The sequence below is a fragment of the Eumetopias jubatus genome, unplaced genomic scaffold (assembly GCF_037043125.1).
Source record: "Eumetopias jubatus isolate StellerSeaLion01/CBP00866 unplaced genomic scaffold, mEumJub1_p1.0 scaffold_2, whole genome shotgun sequence".
In the NCBI taxonomy this organism is placed as follows: domain Eukaryota; kingdom Metazoa; phylum Chordata; class Mammalia; order Carnivora; family Otariidae; genus Eumetopias; species Eumetopias jubatus.
Genome location: NW_028274808.1, coordinates 190,780,293 through 190,796,393, shown reverse-complemented (window position 1 = coordinate 190,796,393; position 16,101 = coordinate 190,780,293). Strand labels below are relative to the sequence as shown.

General features: G+C 37.9%; 1 protein-coding gene across 1 annotated transcript in view; it reads left to right on the top strand.

Moving 5' to 3' along the window:
* Positions 1-15,413, top strand: part of CC2D2A (coiled-coil and C2 domain containing 2A) — a 101,558-nt gene extending 86,145 nt beyond the window's left edge. The window contains exons 31-34 of the mRNA XM_088021354.1: positions 10,179-10,301; positions 12,093-12,151; positions 13,614-13,791; positions 15,202-15,413. Coding sequence (XP_087877480.1) covers positions 10,179-10,301; positions 12,093-12,151; positions 13,614-13,791; positions 15,202-15,390 — 549 coding nt within the window. The 3' untranslated portion in view covers positions 15,391-15,413. The remainder of the gene's footprint in view (positions 1-10,178; positions 10,302-12,092; positions 12,152-13,613; positions 13,792-15,201) is intronic.
* Positions 15,414-16,101: the final 688 nt, after the last annotated feature.

Sequence of the window (16,101 nt, the reverse complement as noted above, 5' to 3'; positions counted from 1 at the left end):
CTTCCCTTCCCCTTTTAAAGAGAGACTCCTAGTGCCCACCAGGTGATAGGGGGCAAACTTAATTATGAAGGGTACCATATAAGACAATGGTTAAAAACGTGAGTTACGGGGTCAGACTACCTGAGTTTAAACTTCACCATTTACTAGTTGTGTGAGCTTGGGAAAATTTCTTATGTCATACAGCTTCAGCTTCTTCACTGGTAAAATGGAGGTAATGGTAGCAATTAGGTTGAAGAGTGTTGTGAGCCATGAATGAGATGACCAGTGTAAAGCAGCTAACACACAGGGACAACTCTATACTGTCTGCTGTGATTGTTTTTATCACCATCATCTGTCTTAGTGGTCTGAACTTTATGCATCTGTCAGAAAAATCATCTCAGCATGCATCCCCAATGTGTATTTTTTATCGAAGTACAATTAACACACAGTGTTATATTAGTTTCATGTGGACAATATGATGATTCAACAATTCTGTACTCAGTGCTCATCTCAGTAAGTGTGTTCTTGATCCCCTTTATCTATTCACCTAACCCCCCACCCGCCTCCCCTCCAGCAACCCCCAGTGTGTTCTATTTAAGGGTCGGTTTTTTTTATCTCTTTTGTTTGTTTTGTTTCTTAAATTCCACCTATGTGTGAAGTCATGTGGTATTTGTCTTTCTCTGACTTATTTCACTTAGCATTACATCCCATCGGTCCATCCATGTTGTCACAAATGGCAAGATCTTATTTTTTTCTATGACTCAGTAATATTCCATTATATATATCTTCTTTATCCATTCATCTATCAGTAGACACTGTGATCTTTCCATATCTTGGCTATTGTAAATAGTGTTGCAGTAAACAACAGAGGTGCATTTATCTCTTCAAATTAATTGTTTTCATTTTCTTTGGGTAAATACCCAGTGTTGGAATCACTGGATCATATGGTAATTCTATTTTTAACTTTTTGAGAAAAAAATAACTGTTTTCCACAGTGGTTGCACCAGTTTGCATTCCCACCAACAGTGCACAAGGGTTCCTTTTTTCCCACATCTTCACCAACACTTGTTTCTTGTGTTTTTTATTTTAGCCGATTCTGACAGGTGTGAGGTGATACCTCATTGTAGTTTTGATTTGCACTTCTCTGATGACTAGTGATGTTGGAAATCTTTTCATATGTATGTCTTCTTTGGAGAAATGTCTGTTCATGTCTTCTGTCCATTTAAAAATGGATTAAACATTTAAGTAATTAAAAATTAATTTAAAAATTAAAAATCGGATTACTTGGGGATTTTGTTGTTGTTGTTTTGGTGTTGAGTTGTGTAAGTTCTCTATACATTTGGGATATTAACCCTTTATCGGGTATATCATTTGCAAATATCTCCTCCCATTCCATAGGCTGTTCTTTAGTTTTGTTGTGTCCTGTGTTGTGCAGAAACTTCTTATTTTGATGTAGTCCAAGTAGTTTATTTTTGCTTTTGTTTCCCTTGCCTCAGGAGACATATCTAGAAGAATGTAGCTACAGCCAATGTCAGAGTAATTACTGCCGGTGCTCTCATCCAGGATTTTTATGGTTTCAGCTCTCATTTTTAGGTCTTTAATCCATTTTGAGTTTATTTTTGTGTACAGTGTAAGAAAGTGGGTCAGCTTCATTCTTTTGCATATTTTCCCAACACCATTTGTTGAGGAGACTTTTTCCCATTGCATATTCTTGCCTCCTTTTTGAAGATTAATTGACCATATAAGCATGGGTTTATTTCTGGGCTCTCTATTCTGTTCTGTTGATTTATGTGTCCATTTTCGTGCCAGTACCATACTATACTGCTTTGATTACTGCAGCTTTGTAGTATATCTTGATATCTGGGACTGAGATGCTTCCAGTTTTGTTCTTCTTTTTCAAGACTGTTTTGGCTATTTGGAGTCTTTTGTGGTTCCATACAAATTTTAGGATTATTTGTTCTAGTTCTATGGGAAAAAAATGCTATTGGTATTTTGATAGGGATTGCATTAAATCTGTAGATTGCTTTGGGTAGTATGGACATTTTAACAATATCTGTTCTTCCAGTCCCTGAGCATGGAATATCTTTCCATTTGTTTGTGTCATCTTCAATTTCTTTCATCAGTGTTTAATAGTTTTCAGAATACAAGTCTTTCACCTCCTTGGTTAAGTTTATTCCTAGATATTTTATTATTTTTGGCATAACTATAAATGAGATTGTTTTCTTAATTTCTCTATCTGCTACTTCATTATTAGTGTGTAGAACTGTAACAGATTTCTGTATATTTTGTATTCTACAACTTCTTTGAATTCAATTATCAGTTCTAGGAGTTTTTTGCTGGAGTCTTTAGGGTTGTCTTTATATAGTATCATGTCATCTGCAAATAGTGAAAGTTTTACTTCTTCCTGACCAATTTGAATGCCTTTTCTCTTCTTGTCTCATTGCTGTGACTAGTGGTGATAGTGAACACCTCTTGTCTTGTTACTGATCTTAGAGGAAAAGCTCTGTTTTTCACCATTGAGTATGTTAGCTGTGGGTTTGTCATGTATGGCTTGTATTATGTTGAGATATGTTCCTTGTAAATCTGCTTTGTTGAGTTTTTATTATGACTGGATGTTGTACTTTGCCAAATGCTTTTTCTTCATCTGTTGAGATGATCATATGGTTTATATCTTTTCTCTTATTAATGTGATGTATGATACTGATTAACTTGCAAATATTGAACCACCCTTGCATCCCTGGAGTAAATCCCACTCGACCATAAATGATTTTTTAAAATATATTGTTGATTTGGTTTGCTAATACTTTGTGGAGGATTTTTGCATCTATGTTCATCTGAGATATTGACCTGCCTGCAGTTTTCTTTTGTTGTGTCTTTGTCTGATTTTGGTGTCAGGATAATGCTGGCCTCAGAGAGTGAATCTGGAAGCTTTCCTTCCAAATCTATTATTTGGAATAGTTTGAAAAGAATAGGTATTAACTCTTCTTTAAATGTTTGGTAGAATTCACCTATGAAGCCATCTGGTCCTAAAATTTTGTTTGTTAGGAGGTTTTGATTACTGATTCAATTTCATTGTTAATAATTGGTCTGTTCAAATTTTCTGTTTCTTCCTGATTTCACTTTTAAGTTATATATTTTTAGGAATTTGTCCATTTCTTCTAGGTTGTCCAGTTTGTTGGTATATATAATTTTTCATGATCTCTTAAAATCATGTGTATTTCTGTGATCAGTTGTTATTTGTCTTCATTTCTCATTTTGAGTCCTCTTTTTTTTTTTTCTTCCTTTATAGGTCTGGCTAAAGGTTTATAATTTTTTTTTATCTTTTCAAAGAACCAGTTCCTGGTTACATTGATCTTTTCTGGGGTTTTTTTTTTTTTTTTTTTTTGGTCTCTATTTCATTTTTTCTGCTCTAATCTTATTTCCTTCCTTCTACTGAATTTGGGCTTTTTTTGTTCTTCTCTTTCTAGCTCCTTTAGGAGTAAGGTTATGTTGTTTTGAGATTTTTCTTGTTTCTTGAGGTAAGCCTGTATTGCTATAAACTTCCTTCTTTAGAATAGCTCTTACTGCATCCCAAAGATTTTTTCATTTTCATTTGTCTCTGTGTATTTTTTTTTTAATTTACTCTTTGATGTCTTGGTTCAACCATTCATTATTTAATAACATGTTATTTAGCCTCCACTTATTTGTGTTCTTTCCAGATTTTTTCTTGTGGTTGATTTCTAGTTCATAACCACTGTAGTCAGAAAAGATGCATCATATGATCTCAGTCTTTTTGAATTTATTAAGACTTGTTTTGTGGCCTAATACATGTTCTGTCCTGGAGAAAGTTCCACGTGCACCTAAAAGGAATGTGCTTCCTGCTTTTTTTTGGATGGAATGTTCTGTATATATCTATCTGTTAGGTCCATCTGGTCTAACATATCATTCAAAGCACTGTTTCCTTGTTGATTTTCTGTCAAAGTACTGTTTTCTTATTGATTTTCTGTCTGGATGATCTTTCCATTGATGTAAGTGTTGTGTTAAAGTCCCCTACTATAATTGTATTACTGTCAATTTCTTTTCCTTTATGTCTGTTAGTAGTTGCTTTATGTATTAAGCTACTCCTATCTTGGGTACATAGATATTTACAATTGTTATATCCTCTTCTTGGATTGTCCCCTATCATTATGTAGTGTTCTTCTTTGTCTCCTGTTACAGTCTTTGTTTTAAAGTCTATTTTCTCCAATATAAGTATTGCTACCCCAGTTTCTTTTTGCTTCCACTTGTATGATATGTTTCCATCCCTTCACTTTCAATCTTCATGGATGTCAGAAAAAAATCACTTGAGCATGCACCCACAATATATGCATTTTTATTTATAAATTATGTATTTTATTTGCCCATCAACATATTATTACATTATACACAGAAAAAACTGTTAAAAATAAAAAGGCATTAGAAGATCTAATATTTTCTCCTCCTATCTCTGGTGTATGCACCCTACTTTAAAGATCACTAGTCTAGGGGCACCTGGGTGGCTCAGTCTGTTTAGCATCAGGCTCTTGATTTCGGCTCAGGTCATGATCTAGGAATTGTGAGACCAAGTGCCGTGTCAGGCTCCACAGCCAGTGTGGAGCCCTCTTGGGATTCTCTCTCTCCCTCCCTCTGCCCCTCCCCATTCATGTGCTCTCACTCTCATGAATAAATAAATAAATAAATAAAATCACTAGTCTACCCTTTAGGGTTACTGCTAAAATTGAGAATATATGCCAAGCATCCAACAAAGTACGTATCTTTCATAGGTCTTCAGCAAATGGCAGCTATTATTAACTGCAAGAGTGAAGAGCACTGTGGACTACCATTCTCATGTTCATTACTTTTTTTTTTTAAAGATTTTATTTATTTATTTGAGAGAGAGAGAATGAGAGATAGAGAGCACAAGAGGGAAGAGGGCCAGAGGGAGAAGCAGACTCAGGGAGCCCAATGTGGGACTCGATCCCGGGACTCCAGGACCATGACCTGAGCCGAAGGCAGTTGCTTAACCAACTGAGCCACCCAGGCGCCCCTCATGTTCATTACTTTTTTAATTAGAAGCATTATTATAATCATGAATGATCTGCTAAGCTCCTCCTATGTTTAAAGAACCATGTCAAAGACATCTGTAATCAAGCAGAGTCACTGGGCATTGAAAAAGCCCTCAAAGAACTCCATTCTCTGTCAAAATTATTATTAGTTCTCAAAACAATTACTGTTTGTTCACAAAACAATATGGCCAATTACATAAAGCCCAGGTTTTGTGAGGAAGAAAGACCCTCTGCCCCTTACTAACAAGAAGCACAACAGTTGCTCATGATGTTGGGCATCCTTCATGGCAGCTGTTCCAAAGCTGCTCTAAGCCTTGACCTCTCTTGGTAGAGGACCTCACCCTCGCCAAGTTGGCCTGATACTATGCTCTAAAACCTCCACTGCCCTCTGCTCCACCACACAACCTCTCTGGATTGTCAGCCTTTCTCCTCCTGTACTCCTTTGCCAGGAAAGAAGTGTCTCCCCTTTCTACCTATGTTTCTTTTTCCACTCTTACTGCAAGACATACCTCTACTCATTATTCCAACTTGCCCCTATATTTTTTCTATTTTTCTACCAAATGATATGCTCGTAAATCCAACAGTCCCAAAATATAGGCATATCTCATTTTGTTATGCTTCGTTATATTCACAGATACTGTGTTTTTTACAAATTGAACGTTTGTGGCAAGTCTGTGCCAGGCGAGTCAGTTGACGCCATTTTCCAACAGCATTTGCTCACTTCGTGTCTCTGTGTCATGTTTTGGTAATTCTTACAGTATTTCAAACTTTTTCATTATTATTATATTTGTTATGATGATCTGTTATCAGTGATGATGATTTGCTGAAAGCCCAGATGATGGTTAGCATTTTTTTAGCAGTATTTTTTTAATTAAGGTATGTATATTGTTTCTTTAGGCATAATGCTATTGTGCACTTAATAGGCTACAGTATATTGTAAACATAACTTTTATATGCACTGGGGAAACCAAAATATTCACTTGACTTCCTTTACTGCAATACTCACTTTATTGCAGTGGTGTGGAACCAAACCACAGTATCTCAGAGGTGTGCTTGTATGATTCTGCCAACCCAGATACACCCTAAACTACCATTGCCCCTCTTTCCTTGCTTCCAAAATTCTTCAACTACTAATTATATCCCCTGCTTCTGTGTTCTCAGTAAACTCAGACTTTAACCCTTTTAATAATCTAGCTCCTCTTCCCTGACCATCCTATAGAAATTCAACTCTAAGTACCATTGTCTTGCTAATGGATAAATAAATCCAATGGTTTACTCTCATCTTCATTCTCTTCTCCTCTTCTACGTCACATGACATGACTAATACCCTCCTCATAAAAAAAAACAAAAAAAAAACACTTTCTCCACCTTGGTTTACAGATAGGGAACTGTTTGGTTTTCATTTTTCATTTTCTCTGCAGGAGTTTCTTAGGTTTCTTTTACTGGCTCTTCTTCCCACCCCTTAAAAATCAAGAGTTGCTGGAGTGGAGGGGGGTGGGAGGGATGGGGTGGCTGGGGGATGGACATTGGGGAGGGTATGTGTTGTGGTTAGCACTGTGAATTGTGTAAGACTGATGAATCACAGAATTGCACCCCTGAAACAAATAATACATTATATGTTAATTTAAAAAAAAGGTTTGGAGACCACTAAAAAAAGAAAAAGTAAACTAAATGAAAAAAGAAAAGTCAATGTTCCTGACAATTCTATATTGATTTCTTGCAGGACCACACCTTTTATTATTAACTGTAACTCTATCTAGGCTATGCTGGCAGAGAAGTTATAATCCTGTCACTAGCTCCAGAATCTTTCTTTGGATCCTGAATTTTCAACTGTCTGCGAGACACCCAAGTGCTTTATCAAAATCTCAAACTTGGGGGCACCTGGGTGGCTCAGTTGGTTGGGCAGCCAATTCTTAGCTCCAGCTCAGGTCATGATCTCAGGGTCCTCGGATAGAGCCCTGCCTCTGGCTCCGTGCTCAGTGGGGAGTCTGCTCAAGGAGTCTCTCCCTCCCTCTCCCTGCCCCCACTGCTCATGCACAAGTGCTCGCTCTCTCTCTCTCTCTCTCTATATATATATATATAATAAATTTCAAACTTTGCACATCCAAAACTCAAATCATTTCCCCTTTGCCTCCAAAACCAGCTCCTCCTCCTGGCTTCCTGTTTCTATAGATGTCAGTTACCCAGATTCACTCCTCAATTGTCCTTGATTTCCTCTCTCCCTTACTTCCTCCTACTTCAATCCCATTAACAGATACCAAATCATACAGATTCTACCTGTTGTTTCCCAGGCCGTGCCATTATTGTTTCACCCCGCATTACTATAAATAACCAACTAAACAATCTTTCCAACTCAATTATTTGGTACACTGATGACTGATTAAGTTTCTGAACCTTCGGCTTCATCATTCTATCGCTCAAAAAGTATCAGAGGTACCTCACTACATACAGATTTAAGAACAAACTTCTTGCCTTGGATTTCAAAGCCCTATATAAACTGACCTCAACTTTTTCCAGCAGTATTTCCCACTACTTTTCTGCACATTCCCTACCCTATGGCCAAATTGTAGTTCTTAAAGACCTTGCCTTCTTAAAACATTTTGATTTGAATTCCAAGTATCAAAGCCTCCCTAACGTCACTGGCTGCCACTTCTCTGACTTCTCTGTATCCTTTACTGCTTTTTCGTTATTTCTCCAGATTTGAAAATCAGATCCTCAAGTTCATCGAACATCGTTTCTATCTATACTTCCTCCCTAGGAACATACATATACTGATAATCCCCAAATGTATATCTGTAGCTCACCTAGTTCCCAGAACTTCAGACTCAAATATCCAACTACCTACTCATCATCTTCATATAGATGCCAGACATACATCTCAAACTTAACATGCCCAAACTTGAACTCATTTCCTTTTGCCATCTTTCTGATCTCAATAAAGGGCAATTCCATCAGTCCAGTTAGCCAAAATCCTTGTAGTCACCTTTGATTCCTTTCTCTCTTTCTCCCACATCCTATTCATCAGCAAATCCTATTGGCTTCACAGTATATCCAGAATCTGACCACAGCTCACCAATTTCACTGCTACTATTTTGACCCACACTACTGGAGCTCTTACCTGGATTATTTGAAATAGCCTCCTAACTGGAAACTTCACTATTTGCCCTTACCCTCTTGGGTCTAGTCTCAAAACAGCAGAGGATATTCATGTGAAAATGGAAGACAAACTATGTCACCCCTCTGCTTAAAATACTCCAATGGCTTCCTAGCTCACTCTAAAATCAAAGTCTAACTCTTTAAAATAATCCACAGGGCCTTTTTGTGACCTGACAGCCATCCTGCCACCCCTTCCCATCCTCCACTGATGTCATCTCTTACTTGCTCTAACTTGCTCAGTCCTCTAAAGCTACCATCTTCCTCACTGTTCCTCAACACATCAAACAGGTTTTGCATTTACTGTTTCCTCTGCATAGATGACCTTTCCCCTTACTGGATATCTTCATAAATTTCTCCCTCACTTCTTGCATTTCTGATCAAATGTCATCTTTCCAGCAAGAATTTGCCTGCCCACCCTGAAATTTCATGTCATCCCATGTTTTCTCCACAGCCCTCATACAGTTAGCTGTTGCCACAGCAAAGGTAGTAAAAACCCATCCCCAAACTAAATGGCTTCAAATAGTTATTCTTATGACTCTCTGGGTCGGCTGGGACAGCTCTGCTTCATGTGTGTTTATTCTGGGACTCAGTGAATGGCAGAAGCACAAAAAAGGCAAGCAGGAACACACAAAGCCTCCTAAGCTTAGACTCAGAAGTTACACACTAACACTTCCGTCGTATTCTACTGACCAAACATCAAGGAGCAGGGAAATACATTTCAACCCTTTTAGTGGGAGGAACTGCAAAGTAACATGACAGAGTGCAGATATAGGAAGGGGTGAAGAATTGAGGTCAGTGATACAATCTACTCCATCATGTAACATCATCTGAAACCCATATATTTACTTATTTGTTCACACTATCTTCTCAGTAGCTACTGCATAAGGGTAGGAACTCTGTTTCATTCACTACTTTATCCCTAGTGACTGAAACTCAGCCCACAGTACTTGATAAATATGCTGAATGGACAAATTTACCACTGATGCACAAGGGCGTTCAATATGCCTACTATATGCCAGAAGCTATGCTACATGCTAAAGATAAGTGGTGAATAAGGCACATGGCAAATGTCCTCAAGACAATGCCGTATCTAGTGAGGAGGCAGGTGGATGGACAGGCAATTATTTAACAATGATAAACACCAATAATAGTAATAAATTAGCTAACAATTACTGAGCACCTACTATGTGGCCAGGCATTGTTCTAAGAGGTGAATTAACTAATCTGCCTCAACAACCTTGAGGTGGGTACTATTATCCCAGTTTCACAGAGCAGGAAAATGAGGTACAAAGAAGTTAAATGTAAGGGATTTACACCCAAGGGATGCTTGGGTGGCTGTCAGTTAAGCATCTGCCTTCAGCTCAGGTCATGATCCCAGGGTCTTGGGTTCTAGTCTCACACTGGGCTCCTTGCTCAGCAGGGAGCCTGCTTCTCCCTCTGCTGCTCCCCCTGCTTGTGCTCTCTCTGACAAAATCACCCAAGGTCACACCATTGTAAATGTTGGAGCCAGAATTCAAATACAAGTGGCCTGATTCCAGAACCAATATGCTGCATGCCTCAACAAGACAGGTGCCATTCAGAGATTACAGAGTGCTGTGGAAGCAAAGAGGTAGACACCTAACTCAATTAGGAGGCTAGGAAAGAACCGAGTTAGGAAAAGCCAGACTGAGAAAGGAATAGCCTTGTCTATCTTCTAAAAAGTTTTTCCTTATCAGAAACTATCTTATTTCATCAACCTACAATCAGTGGTAAGGTGCACCTCAACTTCAGATATAAAAAATATGAAAAAGTGACCAATGACCATTTTATGATGCCTCTGATTGTAAAAGGCATGCTGATTTTACAAATCAAAATATGCAAAAAAAAAATGTGCATCCTGTGTGTCCTCTTGCTGTCACTCTTTCTCTCTACATACATGCACACACACGCATGTATATATAACTGCTGCCATATATGCTAATGTAGTCTTATCTTTTTTAGATTTGGTTTAATATTCAACGATATGACTCCCCACTACGGATAAATTTTGATGTCACCAAGCCCAAGCTATGGAAATCTTTCTTTTCAAGAAGCCTTCCATATCCTGGCCTTTCTAGTGTTCAGGTATATAATTCTTTTATTAACAATGTAGACAAAGGGGGAGCCTGGGTAGCTCAGTCAGTAAGTGTCTTGACTTTTGATTCCAGCTCAGGGCATGATCTCAGGGTTGTGAGATCGAGCCCCAGGTAGGGCACCACGCTGGGTGTGGAGCCTGCTTAAGATTCGCTCTCTCCCTCTCCCTCTGCCCTCCCCTCCCCACCCACTCTGTCTCCCTCTCTTAGAAAGAAAAAAAAAAGTAGACAAAGAAGGAATCTGAAATCATTATACTGGGTAGCCAGATATTTTTTGACCTTTAAGTCTACTCCTAGATATTCAGTCAAAAATAATGTTTTTCAAACTTAGTTGAGCCCAACTCCCAATAAGAAATTACCACCATATCATGAACCAGTATATATATATATATATATATATATATATATATATATATATATATATATATATATGAAGTTTTGATATAATGAACCTCATGACATAAAGTACCTCAAAATATATTCTATTTAATTTCTTAAATGCTGGTCTCAATTCACTAAATTAATGAGTGAATTTCATGACTGCTATTAAAACATGAAATCAAATCACAGGGCATGGTCCAGTAGGGGCTCATAAAATTAATTTAGAGGGTCCTGGCCAGTGGCAAGATTATAAGTAGTAAGCATGAAAATTGTTTACTAAAACTTCTGTTTAATTTGTTAGCCAAATATGTATGTGTGTATGTGTATACTGAGTGTGTAATATATTTTTTTTTGCTGTGACCCAGACCTTTCTAAAAAAAAAAGTTTAAAAAAACAGTGCCCTAGAGAAATTCTTCCATGTGTACAAGGTGACATATATAAGACTTTTCATTGAAACATTGTTTATAATAGCCTAAGAACTGGAATTACAGAAGGGACAAATTATGAAGAGTACATAATGGAATATTTTATAGTAGTTACACAAATGAATCAGCATTAATAAATCTTAGCACTCTAAAAATGTGGATATTTTCTCTAAATTTTTTTTAAAGATTTTATTTATTTATTTGACAGAGACACAGTGAGAGAGGGAACACAAGCAGGGGGAATCGGAGAGGGAGAAGCAGGCTTCCCGCCAAGCAGGGGGCCCAATGCAGGGCTCAATCCCAGGACCCTGGGATCATGACCTGAGCCGAAGGCAGACGCTTAATGACTGAGCCACCCAGGCGCCCCTAAATAAGTATTAAGGGAGAAAAGGCAAGCTGTATAAAAACTATTACATAGACTTGTCAAATCACTACTTTGTACACCTGAAATTAATGTAACATTGTGTGTCAACTATACTTTGAATTAAAAAAAAAAAAAAACTATTACAAAAAGTTTAGAAAACACCCAAACCAAAACAATACATTGTTTGGGGATACATAAATCTGTAATAAAATCATAAGTACATTTCATTAACTTGTCTATCTCCACCTCCTGTGTAAACACCAAGAGGGCAGGGATTTTTATTCATGGATATATTCCTATCACCTATAAAAGTGCCTGGCACACAGTAGATACATGTTGAATCAAAGTGCTAAAAAACAAATTCAGGTCATAGCTGCTTCTATGATGACACAGAAAGGAGATGAAATTAAGAACTACACAGCGCTATAATTTATTTGTGATATTGTACTTAACGTGGGTCATGGGTACATTGGTATCCATGATACTATCCTCTGTATCTGAAGGAATGTCTCAGATTTCATAATTTTTTTAAAAGATTTAGAAGAGAATGGATAGCTATCCAAATTAAGTGTAAGTGATTTCTAGAATTTCTGAACTATTTTCTCTTTTATAGCCAGAAGAACTGATTTACCAGCGGACAGACAAAGCGGCCGCAGCTGAGCTACAAGACAGGTCATATGATACCCATAAATCCACACACAGTCTGTCACTAGGAGTGTAATACCAAACTAAACAATTCTCAGCCTGGATCAGTAATTTGAGCAATTAAACTTTAATTCATGTTTATAGACAGATACCAAATACAGATGTGATCTCTAAATCCCATAGCTCAAAGGGAGGCCTTCGCATCAGCATGGTATGGAACAAACACAAGTGACCTCCAGCAGTGATAGGTAGTTCTCCCAAAACGTCACCTCAGATGAGAGCTCAGCATCATGTTATTATGGGTCTTGTTCAGATGTATCATAATCCTCAGCTTAATTAAATATGCCTCTTTTGTCCCATTAGTGGCTTACTGAGCTTCAGCTAGTTTATAACCCTAACACATGGAGAAGCCTGGTAAGAGTCCCTATAATCATTATAACCCTGTAAAACAAAACTTTACTCTTTCAGTTTTGCAAATGTGGAAACCAAGGTTCAAAGGGGTCAACATACTTGTTAAGTGTCAGAGGGGGTTCTGAGCCTGGTCAGATCTTTCTGATTTCAAAGTCTGTGTGCCCTTTCTACTGTATCAAGCTGTGTAAAGAGCAGTATGTCAAATACTCAAGAATAAATGTGACCCTTTCCAAGTTAGTATTATTACTAGAAGACTCCAATTTATTCTCAATTTCAAATTTTAAATAAAACCTTACTGGAGATCCCTACCTAGAACAACTAATTCCCCCAAAAGTCTGCTTCTTCTGATAGTTTCAGGATACTATTAATTAGACCCACATTATTTATGTATCCAATATTGATGAAGTGCATGGCAATTCAACCATACTCTTGCTCAGACCATCTTGAAACCCCAAACAAAAATATGTATAATGTGCCAAATAAGAAGGGGATCCTGCAGCTAAGCAGTGGGGAGCTGGCCGGGTCCCCTAAATCTGTGCATTTGGTTAGGGATGCCCAAGAGGCTTTAGAAGTGACAGGGTTTCAACGCAAACCCCCGTTTTCCCTGCCACTGTCAAGTACTCATCCTACCTCAAACTGTCCCCACATAAGTAAAACTGGGACAATATCCCCCTCATAGTCACTGTTAGGATTAAGTAAAAATGAATAGAAAGCATTTTACACAGTACCTGGTAAATAAAGGCTCAATACATGTTAGCTATTTTCCTTTATTCTGTGTTTTCAACTTAATTTTTGATATCCTGCTTTGTAGTTAATATGATAGGTATTGGATCTACAGAATGTAAAGCTTAGTGATGATGGATATCCTAAGAACAGTCTTAAGGAAATTCAGAAAAATAATCTTCATTAACAGCAGTCACAGCACAGGGTAAAGAATCAATATGCAGCATTAAAAGCCCTACAAATATTAAGGCTTTCAAGCATAAACTATGCCACCTGAATCCCCACTACATATAAACTGTATCTTTGTTTACAAAAGTCACCCCTGCAAAAAATAGAGCTTCTTTTTTATAAACAGGATTGAAAAAATACTAAAAGAAAAAATCATGGACTGGAGGCCACGCCATCTGACGAGATGGAACAGGTACTGTACCTCCGCTCTACGGCACTTCTTGCCTGTGTTAGAAAGAAATCGAGGAGAAGACGTAGAAGATGACCACAGAGCGGAGCTGCTCAAACAGCTGGGAGACTACCGAGTAAGTACAAATGGCTCTACACTGAGTCTGTGGATTTCATTTCAAAATGGAAATTCCGTGGTATTGGATTTTTAAAGAATCAAAGTAACTACTTTGCTCTCCACAGTACATAGGTGAAGCAGCAAGAGTAAAAGATGTAATTAAAGTTCAAATCTCAGTAATTAAGCTCTTATTAAACAGCAAAATACCTCTATAAACTGAAAATGCTATAAGCCTATGCAATGAAAAATACCTTTAATAAAATGCATTGCAAGAGTATTAAATACAATTAAAACATCTGGCTAAATCATATTAGACTCTAAAGGTGAAACCAACCACTCCTGATCAGTTCTAAGGAGACGATTTTATACTAATTGTTTTTCAGTGCTAAGAAAAATTCTCGTAAGTCCTCTCCACTGTCAGTAGTGCTGTATGGATAATAAAACCTAGAAAGCAGTCTCAAATTAAGACAGTAAGCCTTGTTGGCTAAACAGGGTGAAGTCAAGTTGGACATTTAATACTATTCACTGACTAAAACTAGGTTTTCAAGGGCACCTGGGTGGCTCAGTTGGTTGAGTCTAACTTAGTTTCAGCTCAGGTCTTGATCTCAGGATCCTGGGATCGACCCCCCACGTTGGGCTCCGAGCTCAGTAGGGAGTCTGAAGATTCTCTCCCTTTGCTTCCCCCACTTATTCTCTAAAATAAATGATCTTAAAAAACAAAAAAAACAAAAAAACTAGGTTTTCAACTAGGATGTCAAGTAACAAAAAACTTAATTCAAACAGCCCTGAGCAATAAAAAGAATTTATTGGTTTATGTGAGGAAAAGTCAGAGGTGAGTAGCTAGCAGAGCTGTACCACTCCTGTGTAGTCTTCCCACTGTGCGATGGCACTGTCCTCAGGCTCACCTTTTCATGGAACCAAATGGCTGGAACAGCTCCAGGAAGGACTCACATCTGCACACATACTGTCCAAAGCAGGAGAGCATATCTGTGTGCCGTCATTCCTAGCAAGTTTCCTGGGATTCACTTTGATCACATGCCCATCCCTATAGATCAGTCACTGTGGCCATGGGGATAGAATACATTGATTAGGATTAATCCAGATCCCTAGAATTACATGGGTTACTATGCAAACTAGGGACTATCAGGCAGAGGGAAGGGAATAGTGGAGGGCGGCTGGGTGCTAACAGCTGTCTTAGACACCAAGTCAATATGCTAGCAACTGAACAGAAAAGACATTTGGCCCCTCTCCATTTTCTGGAGCTGAATACACAGCTGAAAAGAAAAGCAGAACTAAATAAATGACTTCAAGATGCAGAAAGAAGACAAGAATATTAAGAACTGCATATGTTTAAACGTGGAGAAAAAAATACAATGAAATCCTCAAGCTTCACTAATGACTACAAATCTTGGTTTTTTTTTCCCTTCAGTTCTCTGGATTTCCCCTTCACATGCCCTATTCTGAACTGAAACCTTTAATTGAAGCAGTTTATAGCACCGGAGTACATAATATTGATGTTCCCAATGTTGAATTTGCTTTAGCTGTATATATCCACCCATACCCCAAAAATGTTTTGTCTGTTTGGATTTATGTTGCCTCCCTTATACGCAACAGGTAATTTTTTCATTGTATACTTTTTGTATCATGTAATAAATGTAATTAAGGTATGAGAATATTTTTGTGATATTGATATTAGAAGAAATTATTTGTAAATAATGAAATAAAATTATCATTATTTTCAAAATAAGTGTTACTTATTAGTCTGCCTTACCTCTTGCCACTCTGACCCCACATTTAGTCAAGGCTACCCAGAGTTCCTCCTCACACTAAGAGCTCCCTATCTCTATGCCTTTGTACTTACCTTCTGCTTAGAATGCCCTCCTTCTTTGTCTGTCCACCAGAATACCCATCATACTTTTAAGAACCAGCAAAATAACACAACTTCTCTGGGGGCAGGAACAACTTTGCGATTAACACCAAATACCTCATAAGACCTTATCCTATAGAAATACTGAGCAAACACGTACATGTACACAAATGTGCCCATACATACACACACATACTCCTATTGAAACAATATAGTATGGGGAGGGGGAGTATGTTTAAACATTCACCAAAAGGGAAGTCGCTTAAAAAATTAAGCCATTGCTATGGACTAAATGTTTCTGTCTCCCACAAAATTCCTATCTTGAGACCCAAATCCCCTGTAATGATATTTGAAGATGGGTCCTTCGGGAGGCAATTAGGTTGTGAGAGTGGAGGCCCTGTGTTGGGATGAATGCCACTGTCAGAAGAGACAGGAGAGAGTTGGCTTCCTTTCTTTAGGCTA